The 26,372-nt window shown below is 33.2% G+C and overlaps 2 protein-coding genes across 2 annotated transcripts; both read right to left on the bottom strand.

The window, feature by feature from the left end:
* Positions 1-12,765: 12,765 nt before the first annotated feature.
* Positions 12,766-14,688, bottom strand: LOC108478619 (ethylene-responsive transcription factor ERF114-like). The gene is made up of 3 exons (XM_017781087.2): positions 14,674-14,688; positions 14,105-14,417; positions 12,766-13,469 (listed from the first exon to the last, which is right to left on the bottom strand). Exons 1-3 carry the CDS (start codon positions 14,686-14,688, stop codon positions 12,904-12,906), a joined length of 894 nt encoding a protein of 297 aa, XP_017636576.2. The 3' UTR covers positions 12,766-12,903.
* A 1,819-nt stretch (positions 14,689-16,507) lies between these two features.
* Positions 16,508-19,353, bottom strand: LOC108476718 (APO protein 3, mitochondrial). The gene is made up of 2 exons (XM_017779004.2): positions 18,875-19,353; positions 16,508-18,763 (listed from the first exon to the last, which is right to left on the bottom strand). Exons 1-2 carry the CDS (start codon positions 19,267-19,269, stop codon positions 17,917-17,919), a joined length of 1,242 nt encoding a protein of 413 aa, XP_017634493.1. The 5' UTR covers positions 19,270-19,353; the 3' UTR covers positions 16,508-17,916.
* Between the last annotated feature and the right edge of the window lie 7,019 nt (positions 19,354-26,372).

The raw sequence follows: 26,372 nt of genomic DNA, 5'->3' as shown, positions 1-26,372 counted from the left end.
CATTATTATGTAAATGTTAAACAGGAAATGTATAAGCCACAAATTAATTAAAACCCAATGTAATATATATATATATATATATATATAATAAGAATTTGTTATATCTAAACATATTTTTAAAATTTTAAATTCATTACGAAATAAATATTTAAGTTTAAATTCAAAATTGAAAATTAAAAATCCTACTCTATCCAAATGTATGTTAAAAGAAGACAATTATTTATAAATAGGAGTAGGAGCGAAGCTGAACAAATTTTTAGGAGGGCGAATAAAACTTTAATTTTTATAGTCTATATCTTTATAATTTTTAAAAATTAAATTAAATTTTATAATTTTAACATGACAAAATATTATTTTACCTTTATTAATTTAAAATTTTAAAATTTTTAAAAAATTAAATAAATAACTTTTTATTTTAGGAGACTAGATCCTACCAACCTCTAACTACGCCTTTAAATATGAATACGAAGTAAACAATATCTTCTAGAATATACATAATTATATTCAGGTGGTGCGAATTCATTTACAAAATCGTCAACGTCCACACTGAACATTGGAACTTGATTATACATCATGTAGTGTAGAAAGTGAGATTTGGTTAGAAGTAATTTTGAAGCACAAGAAGATTAGAGAAACGCGTCAGCTGACAAGGACAACAAAAAAGCTATGATGGTTGCTGTGCTCGGAACATGGACTGTAATAATTTGTTTGTTGACATTCATCTGCCTTTTCAGTATTAGCTGCACAACATGTTTCAAATGGTAGACCACAGTGATCTGTACTTCAATCCTTCTGGAGTCAATTCCCAAACCTACTTCTTCACTTGTTTATATTCTTCCATAAATTTTAATAATAAAAACTTAAAGACAAAAAGAGAGGGAAATTTATAGTTGAATCAATGCGATCTACATGAATGTGAAATAAAAAGAGGAAAATGAAGCAATTGCCGCAAAGTTTGACCACAACACCCTCCCTCACTCCACCGCCAATACTCGAGATTTCGGCCGCCCTGCCCATCACTTCTTTTGCTTTGCTTTTCAGTTTTCATGTCTCCCAATTGCGCCGTGGAGATTGGGCTCACATCAAATTACGATAAGTGACCCTCCTTATAAATCATCATGCCATCCAATTAAATCAATAAATTTCTTTGTTTTTAGAAATGACAAAACAATAATATGAGTAAAGATGTCATAGTAATTCATATCTTTCTTGCAATGATGATTTTCTTTTATTTTCGATATTTTTGTCTTAATAATTAATTATGCATGCTCACTCATTTTCTCTTTTTCGATGTTAGGCTCCTTTTCTTTCTTTGAAAATAGTTTTAGAAAATAATTTATTTTTCTAGAATAATTAATATTTTTAGTGTTTAAATTAATCTGTAAAAATATTTTTTATTATTTAGCGATTTCTTAAAAATATTTTATTAAAGTTATTTTAGTAAAACACACATAAATTTTAGATTTATGATAAGTAGTGAATTGATTACAAAGTGATGTTAATGTGATATTATAGTAAAAAAAGAATCTTCATGATGTTAAGGATTAAATTGTAAATTTTGTGAAATTTATAATTGAAGCAAGAGAAGTGATATTTATAAAAATTTGTTATGTGAAATAAGATATTATAATGAATTATTTGATTAAAGTACTTATATGGTGAAAAATAAATTACATGGCAATAAAGACTAAATTGAAAATTGTACAAAAGTTTATGTGTGAAACAATTTAATATGTGAATAAGAAGATTATGATAAAAGTTTAATGAATATGTTATAAGATGATCAAATATGTATAAAGTATTGTACAAGTGAAATTTTGAAAAATATGAAATTTTTATGATGGCAAGGACTAACTTGTTAAACTTGAGAAAACATGTGGATGAAATAATAGAAGTGAAATACATAGAAATTTGATATGTAAAACAAGGTATTGAGATAAATATGTGATTAAAGTGTAACAAGAAAGAATATTGATTTAATATGATTAATTAGTGAATATTAAACTTTTATGACAAAAAAAAAAACTAAATTGAAAAGTTATTAAAAGTTTATAAAAATATTTGATAAGTGAAGAATGTAGTAGAAAATGGAACATCCGATTTTTAACCCGATATTCTAGTCGAGTATAGGGTGTTATAGTAAACAAAGTCTTATCAATTTAGAAAATATCTTACTGAAAAAATTGATAAGATATTTTACTAGAATAAGGGAGTAAGTTTACGTCGACTATATTATTTTATATGAAACAAGTATTAAGTATTAATATTAGAAAATGCTGAAAATATTTTTATAAAACTTTTATGTTGAAACAAAATCAAACTTTAGTTTCAACTGAATATATATATATATATATATCTTTTAACTTTCAATTGGAAAAGCAAAAGAAAAGATATTAATATATTTGTGAAATTAATTTATGTACTAAAAAGATCTATTTTTCCATAAAAATAAATTTTACAAATAAAATTAAAAGAATGATAAATACAAGTATAGCCTTTAAATAAATTATGAAGAAATATAAAAATAAAAGATCATTGTCGATATCACAAAAAGGAACTTGATTTCAAGGGAGAATATTGTTAGGTTTCCCTCCATTTTTGAAGGCCAAAAAGCTTGCCAAGTGTTTATTTATTGATTTTATTGTGGAATATTTACTTAGTTTTGCTTTTGTTTTTTCATTGTTTCGGCCCACGCTTTCAAAAGGACGGTGCCGAAGAGCGAAAAAGAACAAAAAGAATACCATAATAATTAAGATGAAGAATTAAATTAATAAGATGATTGAGATGCCACTATTATTTATTAAATTGGTTATTTTAATTATTATTTAGTCTATTAATTGGAGAAAACTAATTAGAGAATTAGATCGAATTAGGATCTTTTGAATCAATAAAATTAAATCTGATTGAAACGTTGAAAATTTAGTTTATTTGTTAGTTTAATTGCTATTTAATAAGGATTATAACATATCTTCATTTCACTAACTAAACTCCATAAACTTATATATTTTAGTGTTTGGGAAAGTATCAACTTCCATACAAATTTCTCATTGTCAAGTCAACAAAGATCTTCATCTATATTTGAATAGTTGAAATTCTAGAAAATTAAAAGAAGAGGTAGATTTAATTGGTTTCTATATGAACCGACAAAACGTGATTGTCCAAACTTTAGCTTTACTTTGACTACAAACTATATGTTAGTTTGTTCCATTAAAGTTTATTTTATTATTTAAATATGTCATAAATTGAACACGCACGGTATTTTTTTTCACATGATAAAATTTATATGTTTTTAAAGTTTTGTTTGGATGATAAACGAATTATTAATGTAGTAATTACATTTTTTTATAATTATAAATAATTGTAGTTTTCTAGACTTGTTTGACTACTAGAGTGTATTTATATCGTACTTTTATGTGTCATATTTGGTAGTACAAATTATAATTACACAGTTACATAATTTATATTTTTAAAACTATTAAATATTATAAAAATATTAGTATGATAAAAATAATTTCTAAGTAACAAATTTTAAAATTAAATCATCATATGTATTATCTTAGTCTAAAATATAGTTGATAACATGATTACTAATAAAATAGTAAGAAAAATAAACATCATATGTAATTTTATCTAATTATTCTAATACATTTTGTTGGGTTATTCCTCTTTAATATATAACATATACTATTTATCATTATTTGTTGGTCTTTGACCGAGTTCATCGTCATTTAAATTTGATTCTGTATCATTTAGATTAACATCTCCTTCCATGTACTCTACAAAATATAGATCATCTCAATTTCACCTATGACTAAAGTTATGAAATATGCAATATACTAGTACGATCCAATTTTAATTTTTTATCTATACAAAGGTGATGTTGTTAATATGAGAAATATTTTTTAGAACAACAAATGTCTTATCAACCACATTTTGAAGTTTTAAATGTCTCAAATTAAAGAGCTCATGAGCTGTTAATGTCATGACCCGATTATCGAAACCATTTTTTTGAATAACGGGAATCGACTTTTTAAAACGAAAGTTTGAAGTCGCCACTGATCCTTTTTGATGAGGTGTGATCGGGTCACCTCAAAACGTAGTCATTTTTCAATAAACAGATTGATTTATTAAAACCAAGATTTTGGTTTGCGAAAATTGGAAAACAGGTTCGGGAGTCGATTACGTGCGAGGAAGGGTTATCACCTTCGTCACGCCCAAATTTGGTACCTAATTGATTATTCAGTGTCTTAATGTCGAATATTGAAAATTTGACAAGAGTTTAAAATACGATCCCTCCTAGTATTAATGTTTTTTCAAAAGTATTTGGATGAATTAAACGTATGTCAATGACCATTTCATCTCAAGGTAAAATGTTATATCCAGTACGTTAGGACACAACACCTTGACCCTCGAGTATAAGCTTGCCTTCTATTTCATTTAAAACTCATGTATTTAAATTTTAAAAAGGATATTCAGATATTTAGATCAAACAGAAAATCAAAACCCAGTACGTCAGGGCACGACTACTCGAATTTCTAAATACGGAATATTGTCTTTATTTTATTTAAAACTCATGTATTTTAATTTAAAAGGATAATTGGTTACTTAGATCAAACGAAAAATCGAAACCCAGTACGTTAGGATACGATTTCTCGAATTTCCAAGTACCGAATATTGCCTTTACTTGAAAAATCCAGACAAAGATAATAATAAATAAAATAATACAGAGATAAAAAAATGGAATAACAAAGAAAATTCGAATGAAAATTTAATTTAAATCGGAGTGGGCAAATAAACACATGTACAACAAAATATTGAATGAAATAATTTAAAAATAGGATGTAATAAAAATAATAGTAATAATAATAAAATATAATGGTAATAATATTAAGAAAAGTAAATATAATGATGATAAAGTGTTAAAAATAATAATAATAATAAACAAACGACATATTAATGATAATAGAAAATAATGATAATAATAATGGAAGTAATGAAAATAATAATAATAGAAACAATAGTAATAAAAGTAATAATAAAATAGAAAATAACAATGATACATTAATAATAATAATATATGTGCTAATAATAATAACAATATAAAAAAAGAAAATAATACTATATTAATAAAACTAATAATAGTAAGTTAATAATAATAGTAATAAAAGGTAAAAATAATAATAAAATAATAAAAATACTATTACGTTACTACTAATAATAATAAAAAAGGAAACAGTAATAGTATATAGAATAATAATAATAATAATAACACTCTACCCCTCCAGTGACAGTCCTAATTTGGCCCTAGTCGGAAAGTGGTTTCGGAATCACAAAACCAAGTCACAGAAATAATTAAATGTTATACTCTGTGTTTATTATATGTGAAAGTGCATGTGTGAAAATTTCATGCTTTGATTTTTTCATTTGAGAGTAAAATTATGAAATAGGACCTATGTGAAAATTTCTGAAAATGCTATAGGCCAAATTGTAGTGGGCAAATAATTTGTAGTGTAAAATGGGAGGATTTGCATGTCAAACTCCCCATTTTATGTGTAGTGGCCGGCCATGATGTTGGTGGGAAGCAACATGTGCATTAGATAATAATAATTTAAGACATGAAGTTATGGTACTAATTGATATGTGTCGTTTTATGTCATAAAATAAAGACTAAAAATAACAAAATGATGGAAGGGAAAAGTTTGTCCATCCTTGTTCATGGTAGCCAAAAATAGAAGAGAAAGGAGAGGAAAAGAGCTCTTGAATGTTCAGTCACTTGGGGAAGAAAATCCAAGGTGAGTTCATGGTGTTTTGCTTCTATTTTGATGTTGATGGGTTTTTTTTGTTTCTACCTTAACCCATGAAGCATATTTTTGATTTTTGGTTGTGTTGTGAGCATTCGGTCATGAATGGAAATGAGAGAAATGGTTGTTGTTTCATAAAAAAATGGAGAATAGATGAAGTTGAGCCAAGCAAATGAGCATACATGTGCCTTAGATGCTGGGGGGGGAATCGGCTAACATGTTGTGTGTATTATGGCCGAATGTGAACTTGGATAATATTGAGTAATGTTGTGCTTTAAAATGATGAAAGGAAGATTATGCTTAAGTGAAGTTATAGGTATGTGATGATTGATTTGTGATATGCATGTTTAAATAACATGCATGCAAGGTGTGTGTGAAAGAGTGAATTGGTAATAAATCTGCTTGGGACAGCAGCAGTAACGTGATTTTGAAAAATCACCATAAATTGTGGGAGATGAGTTAGAAGCTGAATAAATTATGTAATTAAATCTTAATGAGTCTAGTGTCTTATAAAAGAAACCGTGTAAGCAAAAGAATTGCCGATGATGAGATATTTGAAGTGATGTGGGACAGGGTCAGAATGACTTCTAGATCCTCTGTTCTGTTTTATAAAATCATTATAAATTGTACAAAAATGGTTATGAGATGAAGTTTATATGCTTAGACTCTTTAATGAGTCTAATTTCAAATGAAATAAATGAGAACATATTTTGAATTCTGTACAATGAGAAATTTGATTCGTAGTGAAGAGTGACAAAAATTTGTTAATGAGTTGCTTATTGATTTCTTATAAGCTTACTATGATCAGTAGGTATGAAAGTTGAATATATATATATATTATATTTTGAAAGTGATGCTTGAATAGTCGAATAATGACTAATTTAAAATCTTTAAATTTTAAGCTCAAGAGCATAGAGGGGCAAATTCGGATAAGAGAAAAGAGAAAGTAATCGAATAGCCGTTGTAATCGTTCGGAAACATTCGAGGTAAGTTCTTAAATGTTTAAGTTTGATTCCTTTTTATATGCCCAAGAGTTAAATTAATATGGTAAAGGGAATGTAAATTTTATTTAGTTAATGTGCCGAATATGTAATGATTTAAGGCTATAAGCCGATTATGACTATTATGCTTAAGTTGAATTGGATTTGGAAATTTGATGCACTAAATGAGTGTTACAATGAATAAACTATGCCGTATATGTGCTGGTGGAGATATCACGATTTGTGATTATTAAATACTTAAAGGAAGCCATGATGTGTATAAAATTATTATTATTAGTCCTTTGTGGTAGCCGAATATGGCTTGGCACTAAAGTGATTAAATGTGAACTTCGATGAGGTAAACCATTAAAAGTGTGGTGCTATAAGACTATGGGCTAATACGATATGTGGATTCGTTCCGTAAAGTAAATTATTCGGTATGCGATATGTACTTAGGCATGTTAAATCGATTGGAATTGAATCATGAATGTGAATTGAGAAGCATAGGTAAAAATGCCTATGACATATATGTGAGTAAGGGTAAAACCATCGTAAATTATCGATAAGGATGGGCTATGTGGAACCATCTTATAATTGCTAATTTGAAAGGTTGTGTGCGAATCAGTGAGCAATATGTATATATTAGATGAATCGTGACCTTTTGGTTCTACTTGAACTAAGTTGCGCGATAAATAATTTATGCATATGACTTATAGTCGAATGGTCACTATGGGTTAAGTTTGAATGGTGAAATGGAAATGTGGTATGTTGAATGAGATGTGTTAATATATGATTAAATATGCATGATATTTGATGTGTATCCGACCTTAAAGACCCGCAGCCTTCATGCTGGTAAAATATCCGGGTTAAATCCATGAGCTTTGTCTTTGGTATTATATCAGGGATAAATCTCGCAGGCCTAGTGCTGGTATTATATTTGGGCCTTCGTGCCTAGCGAGCTTCGTCTTGGTGATGTGTATTCAGCCGCCGTGCCTAGCAGCGTAATGCCTGGGTGAAATGATATGTTATGTGAATTCGGTGTTCCTTGTAAGATAAGGGTTTAGCCGAATGTTAAAGATGAAATGTTAGTGTATTGTATCATGCTTATATGGCCTAATGGCAAGTATAACATGTTGGTAAATATGCAATATGCTTTTATAATCGAATGATAAGTTTGAAATGAATGTGAGTGAAATGTTATGCATAAGCTATCAAATGTTAAGTGTGAAAATGAGATGAAAGAAAAGTGTTTGAGATGTATAATTATATACGTTCGAATGATGTTAGTACTCAATTGATATGAATATGTTATATGGAACTTGTTGATTTGATTATTCGAGCCTTTGAGCTTCGCAGACTATAAGGCTTTCGAGCCTAGCAGGCTATAAAGCCGGTGAAATGATATCGGGCCTCGAGCCTAGTAGGCGAAATGCCGGTGATTTGAGAAAAGCCTATGACTAAGGTACCTCGTGCTAGATTGTCAAATGAATACATTTAATACGTAAAGTGGGCAGTGTACGCAGTATGTACTCGAGATGTGAGTTTGATTTGAAGTGAATCATAAGTGAGTAATGTGATACGACGTGAATAAATGTTAAAACTATACCTATGATCATGATACACCGGTCGTGGTGTGAAAGTATGTGAGGGTATTTGATTTAAATATGTTATATGAATTGATTAAGTGTGATAAGAATCTTTGAACGTGCATTATGTGCTTGTGTATATTCGCCGATGGCAATATCCTAGAATTTGGCCTCTTAAGAAATTAAATAATCAAGTATAATTGCGTTTATTTGTTTCCATTGCTTAAGACTTACTAAGTTTATGAAAGCTTACTCGTTGTTACATTTCTCTTTTATAGATTGTTGACTTGATTACACCTTTCGGGTTGGAGTTCACGGAGATATTATCACATCGTCGAGCTCACGTTATCGGTATAAGTAAATCCTAGTATTTCGAGTCTATGGCATGTTTGGACCTCGTAAGCTCATATATGGGATAGATTGCATGTGAAAAGAAAAGTTTTAAATTGATTGAAATTTTTCAAGACGGTTTTTGTGTGATTGATGAGTTTAAGTCGGGTAACACCTCGAACCTGTTCGGTGAGGATACTGGCGAGGGGTGTTACACCTCCCTTCTAAATCCGGCCATCGGTCCGGCCTTGTTCTGGTCACCGGACCCTCACGCTCCGCCGTTGGCATCACCATACACGGCAGCCAGACCTAAAAAAAAAAAACCCTTTTTTCGGCAATTTCAAAATGGGTAAGTTTATTCCCCTTTATTTTTACTTTTGTATAAAAAAATAAAATAAAATCGAAAGAAAAAAATAAGATAAACAAAGAACTTAAAACGAGAATAGAAAAAAAAAACACCTCTTTTGCTTTAATTTTTGATTAATCTCGTGTATTTCTTGTATTAAAAGTCTTTATTCGAATCTTTCTCCTTTTTCCTCCAAAAAAAAAAAAAACCCTTTTTACAATAGTTTTGAATGGCTTTTATAGTCAAATTTTACAACTGATTGCCTATTTTTTTTTGCATGCAAGTGAGGTGATGGAGTTAGTGGGGTGGTTTAGTGGTTGGTTTAGTGGGGGTGTTAATTGGACTATTAATTTATTTGGTGTTTTGGGCTCTGCTTGTTGAGCTTGGGCAAAATTTGGGCTCTACACCGATTTCTGGATTAAAATTTTTAGGCTATATTTTGTTACTGTTAAAATTATTTTTATTTTTTTATTTTCTAATGGAGTGCCCAATGGGCTTCTGTTTGGGCCTGAACTATTAGAATGCCAAAAAAGCTCTAAAACCTAAACTCTAAACCATTGTGCCATAAATTTTAACACTTCATACCTGACCAGTTCACTGGGTCCAGGTACTAGATGCCACAATTACGCATTATTTCTTAATAAGTTCCCAGCCGATTATTTGCAATAATAACAAATTAAATACCCTTATTCGTTACTCAATTTCATAAATAATAATAGTTTCTCTTTAAACAATGAAATAATTTCTATTCCATACAGGTACTAGGTTGGCGTCGACTTTTCAACTTAATAGACTCAAATAGTTACTACAACTTAATAAGATTTGTGATTTTGCTTCGGTTATATTCGATTATTCCCTGAGGCGTGGCATCCAAGGGGCACCCCTCTACATGCATGAAACAATTACAACCCTTCATATGGGCCTGGTTATATCTGGTTTGGTCCCTCATCACGATCCTCGAGTCAACCCTTAACCTTGCAATCATCCACTTCAAATGTAAGCTCGGACGAACTTAGTGAGATTCTATTCAGTAATGTCATACTAATTCTTTAGTTCAGGAGACAAGAAACGAAATGTAATTTTTAAAACCCCCTGTGTATCATTGGGAGCACCACGGATTTCCTGGCGTAGCCGTATCTAGCAATATACGTACTATGGTGGCATTCTAATTCTCACCCTCTTCCTAAGAATTGAAAAGTGTAATTTGGTGCTCCAATTACAGGAATTTTGTCGGAACCCACCAATTACAATAGTTACACAAACAAGCCACTTTGTGTAATTACAAACAATTACACCCAAATTCAATTACAAGCAATTACACCCAAATCCACACCCTTTGAGTGTGTTATATACGCAGTTTCGTTGTTAAAAGAGGAGACGTATCAATGATGGCTAAGAATGACTCATCATATTCCGGTTGAACGGGTCACTTGAACCTTTTTTTGAGCTGAGCTCAAAAAGAAATATGTTCGAGAAATTGTATCTGGAAGATAGAATGTAGGAATTTATAATGTTGACATAGTGAAATTTTTTTGGTGGTAGATTACGAACGGAAATTTCTACAACTCAGTAGATATGTTCCAGAGATGGTCCTGACTAAGAAGGAAAGTTGTAAACAATTCTTCCATGGGTTGAGAGGTGAAATCAAGGTGCGGTTGGTTGCACATCGTATTCAAGAATTTGCGGATTTGGGCATGGGCAAAAATAGTAGAGCAAGCTATGAGATTGGATAGGAAACCTGACGAAGCCCGAGCTCAAAGTAAAAGGGCAGGACGAGTTCACAAACTTGTTCGAAACAAGCTAGAGAGTTTTGAGAATCATGGACATCAGCCCCCCAATCTTTTTGATCAAAGAGAGGTCGGCCTAGACATCCATCAACATCAATGGCCAACATAGATAATTCTACTTGAGGCACAAATATCTCGGAATATGATTATTTTTGCAGATGGTAAGTTCATTAACCAATGTGTAGAAAGATTACTAGTGTAATAACACGAGAAAAAAACTTATTTATTACATATATATTACAATAGTTAAACTTAAAGTAAAAAATAACCGATACAAATTGAAAATTAAAACTAGAAAGATAAGCAAAATTCATATTTCTTGAAAATAAACAAAAATATTCCTTCTCTTTTTCCAAAACAAGTTATGAGATTGAATTAATATACAAAAACATGATAAATAAATAATATTCTTACCAAACGTATCTAATTTGTTGATCTATGTTCTAATTTTGAAGCTTAGAGTATCAGCTATTTGTTTTCTAAAAAAAAAAAAAAAGCAGCTGAGGGTGGCAAAATGTAGTTGTAACGAAGTTGGTGCGGTTTATGGACATCCAATATCTCTCACCAACTGTCTATAATATCATTCTGTAATGGAAGTTCATATTAAAAATAATAATAAGCTACGTAACTGAGAAAATTGGAAAAAGGTTGGGTTCGTATGAATGGGGGTTTAGATAAGTTCTTTTCCAAATTTGAGTATTGTATTTTATTAAATAGAATTTTCATTGACTCAATCACCAATATCTGTGGAGGTCAACTTTCTTGGGCAAGTTAAGGCCGATTTCTGTGACCCTTACACAATTCTAATATCTCTTCATCTCTTCATCATCCTACTTTTACTATATACTATTATTTATCCTTCTCATAAAATTCTTTATATACTTCTTTATATACCTCCATAGTCTTTCATATCTTATCTAATAATATATATTTTAAGGCTAAAATCATATACTTTAAAACTGAATAATCCAAACCTAAAATAAAAATAAAAAATTTATGTTTAAATCATTCAAATACATTTCTTTACCCATTTTATATTGATGATATAATTAATTAAGTTTTTCAGTATTATCTCCATATTTAATTTCAGTTAGAGATAAACCTAGGAGTTGGTATGTAGTTACCCTATTTTTAATCTCCACATAAACCCTTCTTCAGATAAGGAAACAGAAAAGCTTAATGCCAAAAATTTTGAATGCTAGGGATCAAAATTCAACTAATTTTGATGGTAGAATTACTCCATTTAGGGTAGACTTAAATTGCCATCGCAAATGACCGTATTATAATTACGGACGTAACTATGCTATTGAAATGATTTTTATTTTCATTTTGCATTCTTTATTGTTATAATAATCATAGTTGCAAAAAGTGGTTTATTATAAAAAATGATTCACATATATATATATATATACACACATGTAACTCAAGTAACGAGTTTAGAAAGGTTAACCATTCATATATATATATATATATATAACCAGCTTATATTTAATAGGTAAAAATATTATCCTTTTCACAATGCAACTACACCTTATTACATCATTCAATCTCTTTAAAAATAGATCCAAATAATTAAAATTTAGTCATTAAATTTTTTTGACAAATATAGAATCATATACCTTCAATATATATATAACCATTAAAAATTAAATGAAATGTCAAAATTTTTTGAAACTCATTAGCATCCAAATAACACGAGTCGAAATTAAACTTTAAACCCATTGTAGCTTCTACTACTTCAATTGTAGGAGTATTATTTAAGCTAATTAAAGCAAAGTTTGGCCACAAATTATTCCCTACATATTTCCAGCATGTGAAGAAACTGCAGTTAATGCAATTCTCTCCCTCATTTTCTTGCATTTTTTTCCAAGTTAACCTACTGTGTTTTGTCTTAATAAAGAGAGCTTAGAATATATTAAAGAAGCCCATAAAATATAATGATCAAACCAACGATTCTGGAATTGTCAAAAAACTTGAAGGAAAAAAAAAAGTTGCCACAAGAGTTTTAAACAAGTTTATAAGGGAATGAAATGCATGCAGAAGCAAAACCCAAACGATGATTAAAACAGTACTCTATCGATCTCTTGAATAGTAATAATCATAATCTCCCATGTTGTTGGTATGATCTGAGGTTGGAGATGAACCACCAAAGTGCAATGAAAATCCACCCATATACCCTTGTTGTTGAGAAGTTAACGTTGTGGAAGATGAAGATGAAGATGAAGATGCAGAGTGAGAATTAGTAGTAAAAGCTGGCCAGGATCCATAGGCAGCGCCACTTGGCATGGCGTAGTTGAAAGCAGTATTGGGTAAGCCACCGCTGAGGAGCTGCGCGTACTGAGAAATATTAGGATAGGTTGGTGGCAGATGAGGTGGCGCCTCCGTCCGTTCCAGTTCTTGACGAGTTGTTGTTAGATAACTGGATTCTAATCTTCCTTGAACTCTTTCAGGGAAGTTAAGCTTTGCTTTGCTTCCTTTAAACCTAAGTGCTGCATCATCATAAGCTAAGGCCGCTGCTTCAGCTGTTTCAAACGTTCCAAGCCAAACCCGAGCTGCCTTTTTCGGGTCACGAATTTCGGCCGCCCATTTCCCCCATGGTCTTTGTCTTACTCCTCTATAGTGTCTTCTCCTGGCGTTCCCTTCAATTAAATAAAAGAGGGTTAAAAAGAACAAACATCGTATTCAGACGATAACTATGGGTTGTACATGTGTTTTTTTTCTTTTTCTTTTGTGTTTTGTAATGAAAAATTAAAACACAAAAAGGATCAAAGAATAACTTGACATTAAAGGTTTTAGTGGGAAAAAACCAAAGATGCGTGCTAAGTAAGAACATGAATAACGGCCGTAATCTGAACCAGGCCGCAAAGGAAGAAAAGGAAGAACTCAAAAGACCAATGATATATTTCATTCAAAGTTAGGAAGTTGGTTAGAAATTATAGCAAGGGGGAGAGCATTTATGCACTCATAATTTAAGCTTTACTCACAACATAAAAAATCCTGCAAATACTGGTAGAGAAAAAAAAGTGAATCCATGTACTGTTCAGACTTTACATTTATTTTCCTGTGTGCCCACCCATGAATTAACCTTCATATTTTCAGCATCCTGGTTTGGAATTGGGATTTTTGGTCCTTTTTAGGAAGAATAAAATATGATTAAGTAGGGCTTATGAATATCGCCAAATAAAAAACTTTAATAACTATTTAACAGAGATCCAAAAATAGTAAAAAAATCCCAAAAAATTATACACACACATATATATATGATTATGCATACCCTGATCTTGAGGTTGAGGCTGTTGATGAGATTGGTTTTGTTGAGCAGTGGGGTTTGGATGTTGATCATCATGAAGTTGAAGAAGAGGGTTACTGTTATTGTTTCCAATAACTTGAGCTAGGGCATGAACCATAGCGTTCATGTCTTGTTGAGACCTAGCAGAATAGACCGGAAATATAGGATCAACATCCACCTCCTCAGCGCCGGCCGTTTCTTCTTTCGCTTCCGATTCATGATCGGAATATTGAAATGGCCGCTTCCCCTGTCGTCGATCCACTTTGAGGTTTGATAAACCTTCCCCTTTTACTAATTTCTAGTGATAGTCTTTCACTATGTATCATGCAAAACCAGCAAACTCAAAGAAGATATTTATAGTTTTCTCGGATTAACCAAAGCAATAAACATGGAAATTTAAAAAAACAATTATAATTAATACTGGAACTAAAACCAATGAGAAAACGAAGGGAAAAGAGAGTGGAGAAAAGGGATTTGGTGGTGTAACTATGGATTTTTATATGTGTTAATTATAAGATTCTTTATAGTGTGAACAAGGGTTGAAGATAGCTGACAATGCTGAAAGCCATCTATGGAGTTCAATTTGTAGACTTTTTATTTATTTATTTATTTATAAAATATATAATTTAAAAGTATCAATATCTAATAGTATTTGAAGATAGTTGAATGTGTGCACAAAACAGACTATAACTTCAAATGAAATTAAGAAATCAATTTACAAAAATTCTCACTAAAACTCTAAAACTTATGAATCAACTAAACTAATTTTCCACGTGCCAAATATATATTATTTAACAAATTAATTTGCTATCTTTTATACATTTTAAGCATTTCATTTTTTTATTTTTTATGTAGCTAGCATGTATCATGCTTTTTTCCCAAAAGATAAATAAAGAGTGCATGAATCTTACTTCAACTTTAAATATACGAGGGGTAAATTTCCTTTTCTCTCACATAGAGACAAGAAATAAATCATTACTTTTTTTTTTTATAATTAAGCATGTTGGAATTATTGTAATATTCAATAAATCACTTTGAAATTTGTATGAAAATCTCCAATAAATGAAGTTTATGTATAACATATTCAAAAATGAAAATGTATGTATATGTATGTTTATAACTTTTAGCGGAATCTAAATTTGTTTTTTTTCTTTGGTATAGGAATAGATGTTTGCTTAGTAAGAGTATTATTTTTTACATATGTTTTAGTATATTGATTAGTGACAAATTAATTCAATTGGTAATGTTTAGTCATTCTCATAACTTATTTTTAACAAAGATAAGGACAAATTTTCACTTATTTTAAAGAAGTCTTATTTTTACAATACTTATTACTCATCATTCTAATTTCAAGTTTAAATTTATACTAGCTATTTTTATTTTATGTCTAATTATTATAATATATGTGTAATAAATAAAGTATTTTTCTCATATTATTACACTAGTAACCAAACAATGCGTAAACATAATTCTAATCTCGTTATCAAGATGTACAATATAATGATTAGTGATGATTCGCTCATGCGGAGCCTAGTAGAGGCCTAGGGGGGCCATGGCCCTCCCAAGGTTTAATTTTTTTTTTGTAATTTTTCAAAAATATGCTTCTTTTGGATCGATTGTTTTTATGTTTAAATTGATTGTCATGTTAAAATATTACTTCTTTTGAATCGATTATTCATATATTTAAATTAATTGTTATGTAACATGTCTAATCTTAGCTTGACTCCACCACCGCAAAAAATCATGAGTAATAAATGGAGAGAAAATAATTTGAAGTGAATCAGAGTATACACAAGTATTCCTTTTTTCCCCTAAAGATGTTTGAATCATATTTGTGTAAGTGTTTCTCAAGTTCCCTCCTGTTGTTCTTGGTAGTAAGATAGATGAGTCACGAATGGAAGTCTCATCTTTGTAGGTCGACTTAAATAGATCCTAATGAGACTTGGCAACGCCAACGTGTAATGTAAATAAGGGAACTGTATCATAGATCATGCAGGTGAAGTACGGTTTTATTTGAGTAAGGGTATTTTAAGATTCATTGAAGCGTTTTTTATCAAAATATTTAACCCACTATACCAATAAATAAAATCAAATTAAATACTATTTTTCCACTTAATTATTGAATTACCAGCCATTACTTCCCTTGGGAATATAACAAATACACATCTGAAATAGAACATATGCATAATTGAAGTACATAGAATAGAAGGCAGGGTCAGCCCAACCTATATATAGCAACATTAATGAAAGTAGGTAGACAGGGTTACTAAAGGTTTAGGTTAGCAGGTGAAGCAATAATTCATTACACACGTGATAATTTCACAGAAAAATTAAATTAATTTCGTCAGAAGTAGAAACAGATGTGTATGGAAATTCAATACTTGTAGGTAGCAGTCAAATGCACCAAATTTCAACACTCGTTTGTGCTGGGAATTAAAGTAAAACTATAAACCAAACTTCTAAATTCACTATTTCACATCGAATCTACAATGCTTTTCAGAAAACAAACCTACCCTTTTAGTTTTCATGTTTGATACAACTGCAGAGAAGTCACTTTCTAAACTGGTAACCGACAAAACCAACGAATTCTAACAAAAAATCATAACTCAACCCACATGATCCAACCATTTTACTCGGATAGCTTGGTTAAGTCACTTTTGCTCAACCCTAGACATAACAGAGTTGAGACCTGCATTTGGATGGAAATGGCTCCGTCCGCTAAGCCTGTTAAATCTCTAAGAACATGAATGAACCCTTTGGTTTTCAACAGCTAGAAATTGAAGTAGCAATGGCTGCATGACAATGTCACAGGGTGAAACAATGACAACAGACTACCCATCAAAAGAATTGCTGGTCAACCAAAAGGTTGCTTTCTTGAATGAATTTGAAGACATTCTGCTACTTATATTCAATCTCAACCTCATGCAAAGAAAAAGGTAAAAACAACGACTTTTGATCTTGAACCTCACCTGAAAAACCAATGTGAATTACAAGTATAGCTCTGCTGATCATCCAGGGTACAGATGTCCTATGTTATCCAAACTCGGATGAATGTTAGATATTGGTTTGTGATAATAATGATCTTATATTGTTCCCACTCTTCATTTTTCTTAAAATATTTGTGTCTGGAACATATTGGAACATTTGTGTGACTCTCCAAAGACCTAAATACATGAAAACCTTTTAAAAGATTAACTCTATTCGTGTTAGACACATAGCCATATCCATTGGCCATACAGATTTAAGCCTTTGCCATAAGGAAGAGGAACTTCATATCTAGCAAAATGAAGAAAACATTTCTGCAGAAACAAATGAACTGAATATAATGGAGATTAGTAGATAGTCATAGGACTTAGATCTTACACCTCAAATAATAGGAATTATATCTTATGAAAAATAAACCAAAGAAATACAGCAGAAGAGTACAAAAATTATTATACTTGAATAGAGAAGCTACCTTATGCTCATCTTAAGAATATCTTCCCTCGTTTAACCTGATGTTTCCATATTATCCTCCACATTTAGCTCCTACCGTTCCAGAGACTCAACCAACTTCAACACTTCCATGAAATCCTTATTTCAAATGGGCAGCTATGGAAGGAGGTGTCATAAGGACATTAGGAATTGAAACTTCAGCATGCAAAATGAAAATGACACCTCACATCTAAAAACTTTAAGACTAAGTTGTTGAGGCTTGGTTAGTTGTAATAATTTAGCGGTAAAAACCGAGGACTGAAGGGTTTTGTCAGGGGGTTCTTTGTTAATACATCGAATACCACTGCACAAAACAGAGCAATTCAAGCCACAAGATCAACTTCATCACGTTCAGGGGGAACCACATCTAATCTCATCATACTTCTATATTGATCTGGAACAGGTGCACCAGCTTGTACACACAGCTCCACCACAGCAGGGGCTTTACCATAATATCTCTTCAAATCATTACGCAGAGGAGGACTGTTCAAATCGCGAACATGCCAGACATAATTAGGACCAACGAGATCATTGATGGTTGCTTCTTGCCATGCGTGCAAACCATTTCGGGACTGGTGCTTTGATGCTCTACACATCCTGACTTTATGTCCCTTAGGACCAACCTGAACCTCCGGACAGTAGCCGCACGTCCAGACATTGTACTTCTCCATGATCTTTCTCACACCTCCTATCATTTCAAACCATGAATCCAATGTCCTTGTACTCAACTCTATCAAGTTGGTATCTTCAGCATTTAACTCCGAATTTGGATCCCTTCTCAATACATCAACTTCAGTATCATCAGCGTTCCCAAAAGACAAGTTGGTTTCCATTTCATCCACCCCGGCCACCGACTCGAAATCCACTATTCTACCTTCAATAGAGTATACAGGTTTGGTTCTTCTCTTTGAAGGGTAGTTTTCAACATCTACACCAGCTTGTATACAGAGCTCTAAAATTGCAGGGATTCGAGGGGCACTGTGTCTTTCATCATGAACAACCCTAGATTTCCCAACACGATCATAGAGATGGAAACATTTGGGGAAAAATATCACATCACCCACCCCTCCTTTCCTCCATACATGAGTGGCACTCCTAGAACCGCTTTTTGGACCAGTACAAGTACGGATTTCATGACCCACATTTCCAATATGAACCTCATAACAAAATCTAACCCCCAAAAGAACAAAAAAGACATCAATGTCTTATCTAACTCATCTGTTCTAAAATTTACATATTTTCAGAAGTAATCGAAAAAGATGAGGCGGTTTTTGAAGTTACCTGCATCGTTGAACTGGGATGAACTGGAGGAGTTTGGACAAACCGGAGAGGATGAGTTCACGAGCTCGGTAGACTCGGTGAGCGACGTCGACGAGTTCAGGGACCAACAACCCGTTGGCGGGAGGATGTTCAAGCAATCTACAAGGTTGGGATTTTCTTAATTCTTTCTCTTGTTTAGCCCTTTTAATCAGCTCTTTCATGGGTGTCGGGTACGGTTTCCTTTGGGACTTGTCTGTCCGTGGCTTGGGCACGTCTGAGTATGTAGGATCGCCACTATTGTCTGGGAATGAATGGAAATTTTGGGTTTTTCCAGATGAGAAAAAGTAGGCTTGATTGAACCGACAATGGAGTTTGGGGAGCTGAGAGATTTGTAATAACAGAGAACTTCTCTGCATTTTCCAGTGAGTTTCCTTTCCCTCCCGGCTTTGCCCATCGGCAAAAGAAAAATTATTTCTTCTTTTTTTGGTTAATATATATTTTGCCACATCAATTTATGCACTTTTATTTGGTACCTAACTTTTGGATAAACTACATATACAGTCACTCAATTATAATTTTTTCACTCTGGGCACTCAAAATAAAAAAGAGATTTACAATCTAAACACTCACTTTCTGTAATCATTTTCGTCATATAAAAATTGATATAATAATAAATTTAACTCTAAATTTTTACTTGTTATATCAATTTAATCACAATTTTAAAAATTAATTTAAAATTTATAAATGTTATCAATGATACTAATTCTAAAAATTTAAAAATATATAAATACATAAATATTTTCAAAAAAATATAATAAAATTTAAATTTTATATTAATATATTAATATTAAATAATAATAAAATCTTCCCCATCCTCGTCCCTCTCCCTCCCCGCCCCATCCCCAGCCATAGGTCCAAGTTCCTCGTCATTAAAATGAGTTGTATGGCCAGTGGAAGCTTTAGTTTGCAATTTCTCTTCATTGTAAACAACAAAATTGAAAAGGGTATATATATTGAGTTTGCAAAACCATAAGAAAATAGAATGTGAATATTGCAAAGATGAGAGAGCAATACATCTTTATATGCCCACAAGATTTCCACGGTATAATGAAAATAGTTCGGTCATTTAAGTATCCACATTATATAGTTCAGTTATTTTGTTTATCACGTGACATGTTGAAAGGTTACCACATGTCACCATCTAGTTAGCTATCAATGACACAAAAGCACAAATCAACATTGTTAGTGCAGAGGTACTAAATTATGTAACGTGTGAAAAATAAAATAAAATAAAATAAAGAACACACAAATTTTACGTGGAAACCCTTTCGGAAAAAAAACCACAGGCAGAGGAGAAGAAAATTCATTATGTCGAAAAATTTGAATCAAATACAAGAGAAATAGACTATGTCTATTTATAGGCTTGCAAAGCCATATTGTAGTAGGATTGAAACACCTTATCCTAATCAATATAAAATAGATGGAGTTTAATAAGCTTTAAAAACCTTATTCTAAAATAAAATAAAAGAAGTCTAGTTCTATATGGATTTTACTTTTATTTTATTTTCCATCGTATTTTATTTAAATAAGAATTTGGGTCACTTAATTCTAACAATCTCCACCTTGACACAAATTCTCAATGGACAAGTTCTTCATCGCGAACTTTTAATAAACAAGTTCTCCACCTCTTCCATAAAACCCCTTTAAGGGTTTAACTTCAACAATGAACACCAACCATGTAACACCCCAAACCCGGCCCAGAAGTTACGACCGAATCTGGCGTGTCACATTGAAGTGTTTTTCGAAAACCATGTTTTCATTGAAAACCCTTCTTGATGTTTAGAAACTTTTATCGTTTAAACTTGTATAAAACTTTAGCCTTATTTTTTTCCAAAACGTGATTCATTGTAATAATAAAAAAATTGTTAACAACCTTGTAAAATCTTATGGGAAACTTTGAAAACTTATAAACCTTTGTAGTGGCGAAACATGTTATTTTAAAAGCAGTTAAGTATCGAGAAATCAAACCTTCTTTGTTATGGCTTAAAGTGAATGGAAGCTGTGCACCAGGTAGGAAGCCAGAAAAGAGGTGGTGAGTCTATTGGACTACTTAAGTACCAAGCTCTTCATGGATCCAATCCTAGACATGCACACATCCATTGCCACACTTAAAGCATATTGCTTGTCCACGAACAACAAATTAAGTTTAAGTCTATTTAAAATATTTATTTCCTTTGAAAACATTTACGTTATGGAAGCTTTGCTCGAAATCGTGATATTTTGAAAATAAGTAATTTTATAAAACGCGCTTTAGAGCTAACCAATTTAATAACCCAAAATATTAAAAATAATAAAAGAGCGGCCTTATTACAACTTAAACCGAATAAAATGATCAAAATAATAAATCTGAAACTTATTTTAAAGAAAAAGCGAAACTTAATCTTCGTGGCCACTCGAATCCCGCCAGCCCAAGTCCATCGATCTAAGGCTCACCGCAAAGATGGGGAAAAGGAAGGGTGAGTTTGGAAAACTCGATGTGTAAAGTATCCCAACGAGCCCAAATCGGTTCAAGCTTTCTTGGGCCTAAGCCCTATTCGAAATCGATGTTAACTAGGCCTTAGCCCATATCAAGATTAATCGGGCCATAGCCCTATTACAAGTCGAGATATATTGGGCCTTGCCCATATTAACACGATTGGGCCCATTTCAATACAGTTGGCCCATAATGTAAGCGATCTCATATGATTAATGCATGATAACCCCATCCAACTCGCACTTCCTCCGTCCATCCCTACACTTCCGTGGGAATAAATCACCACGCCATCCCTACACTTACGGTGTTAGCACCGATTGCGGCCTTAACTATAATCCAAGACAAAGTCGCTTATATCGAATATGTGGCACGACCACCGAGCAGGTTCTTCCTCCATAACAAAACCCAACCCCATGCAGCAGATATACATGTCATGGCATATAACAAATGTAATCAGAATATCATGTATTTCAGTCAAAATTAACCCTAGGGGTATAACGGTAATTTAGCACCTAGGGGTAAAACGATAATTTTCATACTTAGGGGTATTTCAGTAAAATTTACTATTCTAGAGTTTACATACATATTATAACCATTAACACATTAACAAAAGCACTTACCGAGCGTTTTTACCGAATTGGGCCCGTTGGCCCACTAACTCATTTTCGACCCATTAAGCCCAAATATACCGAAGTGTACGAAATTACGCACTCTGCAATCATACTGCTTGCGATTATCAAAATTAACAACCAAACCACCTACAAGCGCCATGACGTCGCAAGTTCATAAATGCCGGCTTTTCGACTTTTCGGCTTTTACCGATCTAGTCTATGAGTGGGTGTCGTTTACGCACCTGTTTGTGACGAAACGCTGACGAGTTCCACACACGAACTGCCTACAATCAATTACTAATACGTTAACTATGAATCCATAGCAACTTATCTGCAAAACTCCTAAAAATCGACCATTAACACTTTAGGCACTAGTGTTCTTACCTTTCTTAGAAAAAATGGACTAGATCTAATTCGGTCGTTCCAAATATCCAAGCCTTCGATTAGTAGCCTTTAATCCACACTATAGGAAAACAAATCAGATATCACCACTAAACCTTTTGAGTACAATCAACAGGCACCCTTTGCATATAGGGGTTTTTCGGCTTTTACCTAAATTCATGAATAACGAAAGAAAGATTGACGTTTACCTATATTGTTATGACACTACTCCCAATCGATTGTAGATCCAACTACCGCACAAGAAAGGAAAAATACTCAACCAAGGGTTCGCCTTTGTATTACCTCAAAGTAGTAAGATTTCGGTTTGAAAGAAAAGATACGAGGTTTGGCTTCAATGGAAATTGGCTAACCGGTTTGTTGAGGATTTAAGAAAGAAAAGAAGAAGAATATGAAGGATTTAGGTTCGGCAAAAGATAAGATGAGAATTAAGAGGAGAAAGAAAAGAGAAGAGGGAAGAGATGAGAGAAGGATAGAAAAGAATAAAAATAGAAGAAGGAAAAGAAAAAAAATAAATCCTAAAGGCCTAAAATATTGGCACTCTTTTGCTATGGCGAATGAGTGCATTTCGGCATAGGAATTCTTTTAAATTCCAATTCCTAATTTGCTCCTTGATTTTGGCCAAATTTGAAGTTTGAATTTCATTCAAACTCCCCAACCGATCAGCGACCTTATCCACCTGCTTGCACCGCTTCAAGACTTGTTGCTAGGAGTCTGGTCGACTCAACTCCTTCCCCATGCGTGCAGCAAAAACCAGCCACTCTGCGAGATGAGGCTCGAACTCCAGACCTCGTCTCGCCCATGCACCCACACCGAGCTGCTGGCCACTACACCACGCTTCTCCTTTAGTAATATATGGTTACAATTAATTATAAACCTTACTGCTGAAGTCCCGAGTTCTTTTAAAAATAAAAGCAGAACATACAGAGCACGGATGGAACCCGAGCCACCCTGGTACTCCTAACGCTTCATTGTCATTGCGCCACAAACCTTTAGTGGCATAACTCGGTCGTAACTATACTTAAGTTTTACCTTAGCTCGACGTGGCTTCTAAAATAAAAAGCAACTTATGCGCGCACCGTGCCTTGAACCGTGCACTCTTCTCATCAATCTAGCGCCTCAAGCCACCGGACCGAGTGCTCCTTTGTGGCGGACTACGTTCACAATTCCTTTTAAGTCCTACTTTAGCGACCGGACTAAAAAACAACCATTTGCGCATCTTTGGGTATCGAACCTCGGTTCCCTTTCATTGCCCAACACTCCTAACCACTGGGCAGACTCCTCCTTATGTCTAATTTTAGCCTAATTTACTAATAAACCTTAATGTCCAGATCCCTAAAGGAACAAAAATAATTATTTTTGCTAGAGTCTTGGATCAATTTTTCCCATACTTTAAATACTTCTAAATTTATTTAAAAACTAAAATAATAATAATAATAACCATAATAATGAAGATTTCAAATACTATAATATATATATATATTTTCCTAATAATAATAATTATAATTTCCATAAATCAATAAAAATAGATACAGTAAAATTTTTTAATAATATGTTAATTTAAACACTAAATTAACAACAATAATTTTATAAATATATTTGTATCTAATAATTATAATGATAATAATTTTCATAAAAATTAAAATATTAGTACTAACATAAATATTTTATCAATATATATATTTTTAAACACTAGTAATATTCAAAACTTCTCAATATTCAGGTTTTCTTCTATCCGAATCCCAGACTCAAAGCCCAACTCTTCTAGGCCCAATTTTTGGGGCGTTACAACTCTATCCCCCTAAAAAAATTTCGTCCTCGAAATTTCCAACTATCAACTAACTGTATTACTCAAGTCAAACCACTATGCTTCTGCTGCGCACTCTAGCTCTAATTGTAAATTAAGTAATTAATACACCATGAGAGAAGTACGTACCAGCATCCGCTTCCGGAGCGTCTCCATTCTCACGGCAACATGCTGCATAGACCAAAGCTGGCTGTCTCGCCTCAGTATGTCCCATACCCCTATCTGGTGCTCCACGACCACGACCCATTCCATTGCTACGGCCTCTTGCTGGCTGCTGACCACCCCTCGGCGGCTGTATATTACCCGTACTAGTAGTTTGTCCATAATCTGGTCTCCGAGGACACTCTTTGAAACGATGCTCCATCGATCCGCATCTTAAACAGGCTCCAATCCTTTTCCAGCATTCGCCATAATGGCTTTTCCCGCAATCAACACAAGGTTGTAATCTAACAGCAGCAACAGGGGCTTCAGCTCGGACCGACCCATCTGCCCTGGCACCTTTCCTGTGCCTTTGATCAGAATTGGAAGGCTTTAAATCCATTTTGTTTCTACTCCTTTTCTTTTCCCAGCTCTGGCGCTCGGTCGCTTCACATCCTCAGCTATTTTAGCTTTCTCTACTAATGCCGCAAAATCTCGCTCCCCTCGTGGAGCTATTAATACCAGTAGACTATTAGGAGGCCATCCTCGAACCGAACACAACGTTAGTACTCTGTTGCTACTATTCTACGGGCATATCGGCTAAGTCGCAAAAACTCGCCTCATACTCACCACGGCCGATCCCTTGAGTTAAGTTTAAGAATTCTTTCCTCCGGGCATCTACATAGCTTGCCCCAACATACTTCCTTGAAATACGAATTTAAAGAATTCCCGTGTAATCCGCCGAGTTGGATACCCTCTTTCACGATCAACCACCATTGGTAAGCTTCTCTCTAAGTAGTGATATCGCCTTTTCACTTTTTGTTCAGTGCAATCCGGGTCATCCATTATTCTCTCCGTGGCTTCCAACCGATTTCACCACATTCGGGCTACTCGAAATGCCCTTAAAAATTACGCTCCATTCGATCGGAGACGTTCAAACCGACCCACGGCTTCGGTACCGGTGTTGGGTCTAGCGACCCTCTCCGAATCTGAAGCATGGCTTGGGATAGTCGTCATCCCTAGCCGTATGATCATCGGTCTTGTCCCACTATCTCGTCAGAGGCGATGCGGTGTCTCACTAGCGTCCACCACGGTATAGTATCGAGGCAAGGGCTCACTCGAGCCCTCTACGGCCTCTACCACGGCCCCTAGTACCCGCCCACGAGTACCACGTGTGCTCATTGTATCTATCGAATTATCGTATTAAGAGTTTTATGCAGATAGAGTTTGAGTTCGCTTTCACAAATCTCGGCCTAGCTACGGTCTCAATCTTATAGTCTCAATATAGTTTTAACTACAATGTCATAGCAGAGTTTCGATAATATAATGAGATACTTAGTAAAGTTTAGAAAAGGTACTTGCAGACTTGGTGCGGGGATTCATGTGCCACTTCTTGAAATCGACAATTCAAATTTATTCTTTGTGCATTTTGAAAACAAAATTTAAAAGAATTTTCTAACATTTTCACAAAATCGATTTTAGTGTTTTTTCCATATAACTAGATTTCAAAATTTTATAAAAACTTTTGGACCCGATCCACAGCCGAGTTGTTGCAACCGGGCTCTGATACCACTAAATGTAACACCCCAAACCCGGCCCAGAAGTTACGACCGAATCTGGCGTGTCACATTGAAGTGTTTTTCGAAAACTATGTTTTCATTGAAAACCCTTCTTGATGTTTAGAAACTTTTATCGTTTAAACTTGTATAAAACTTTAGCCTTATTTTTTTCCAAAACGTGATTCATTGTAATAATAAAAAAATTGTTAACAACCTTGTAAAATCTTATGGGAAACTTTGAAAACTTATAAACCTTTGTAGTGGCAGAAACATGTTATTTTAAAAACAGTTAAGTATCGAGAAATCAAACCTTCTTTGTTATGGCTTAAAGTGAATGGAAGCTGTGCACCAGGTAGGAAGCCAGAAAAGAGGTGGTGAGTCTATTGGACTGCTTAAGTACCAAGCTCTTCATGGATCCAATCCTAGACATGCACACATCCATTGCCACACTTAAAGCATATTGCTTGTCCAC

This window comes from Gossypium arboreum, chromosome 12 (genome assembly GCF_025698485.1).
Source record: "Gossypium arboreum isolate Shixiya-1 chromosome 12, ASM2569848v2, whole genome shotgun sequence".
NCBI lineage: Eukaryota > Viridiplantae > Streptophyta > Magnoliopsida > Malvales > Malvaceae > Gossypium > Gossypium arboreum.
This window is presented reverse-complemented; position numbering and strand designations above follow the sequence as displayed.